The 911-nt window shown below is 33.6% G+C and overlaps 1 protein-coding gene across 1 annotated transcript; it reads left to right on the top strand.

The window, feature by feature from the left end:
• Positions 1–137: 137 nt before the first annotated feature.
• On the top strand, positions 138–875 carry LOC112093810 (putative nucleobase-ascorbate transporter 10; the record flags this gene model as incomplete). Its single annotated transcript, XM_024173011.1, has 4 exons — positions 138–223; positions 358–433; positions 539–598; positions 691–875. Coding segments are annotated over exons 1-4 (407 nt in total), but the record flags the coding sequence as incomplete, so codon positions are not given.
• Positions 876–911: the final 36 nt, after the last annotated feature.

Below are 911 nucleotides of genomic sequence, written 5' to 3' on the forward strand. Positions count from 1 at the left end.
AGGTTAGTCCAAGATCCTCATTATTTATTATTATTTCTTTTTTTTTTTTCCTGAAAACAGAATTCTTATCAGCACTATCATTTCTTCTTCTTTTTTTATTTTTTATTTTTATTTTTTTCCAGAAGTTTATACAAACAATGAGAGGTATACAAGGTGCTATAATCATAACCGCATGTTTTCAGATATTAATTGGTTTCCTAGGCTTGTGGAGAAATGTTGTAAGGTAGGTTATCTCAGTTGAAAGTTTTTGAGAGGTAAAATTTGCTAAGAATTTTTAATTTGTCAAATTATGGATTATGGATATTAATATATGATCTTTGTGAATCATGATCATTGTTTCCTAAATTACTGGTTTAGGTTTCTTAGTCCTCTTTCTGTTGTCCCAGTCGTAACTTTCGCTGGAATTGGGCTCTATCATCTTGGTTTCCCCACGGTAAGAATTTCTTCATTGGATTTATTGCTTTTTATTGCTGCTTTTTCTATTTTAGTTCAATGTTTTTCTTGACACATTTTTGTCCCTCTTATTCTCTCCTTCTAGCTCGCAAAATGTGTTGAAGTTGGGCTTCCTGAGTTGATCATCTTCATTTTCATCTCACAGGCAAGTGTCGTTACCACTCTTAATCTTTTTGGTATTCATTTTTCCAAACGAGTATGTATTGCTTGATGAGCAATTAATAAACGGTCTTGCAGTATCTTCCTCGTTATATGAAAGCAAAAACACACAGATGTGATAGATTTTCATTGCTGTTCTCCGTCTCAATTGGATGGTTATATGCACTGTTTTTAACATCAACTGGCGTGTACAACAAGAAACCACCCAACACTCAAATTAGTTGTCGCACTGATCGCTCTGGGCTTATCCGTACAGCTCCTTGGTGAGACCCTCCAACAATATATATATATATATATAT

The sequence above is a fragment of the Morus notabilis genome, unplaced genomic scaffold (genome assembly GCF_000414095.1).
Source record: "Morus notabilis unplaced genomic scaffold, ASM41409v2 Scaffold9767, whole genome shotgun sequence".
In the NCBI taxonomy this organism is placed as follows: domain Eukaryota; kingdom Viridiplantae; phylum Streptophyta; class Magnoliopsida; order Rosales; family Moraceae; genus Morus; species Morus notabilis.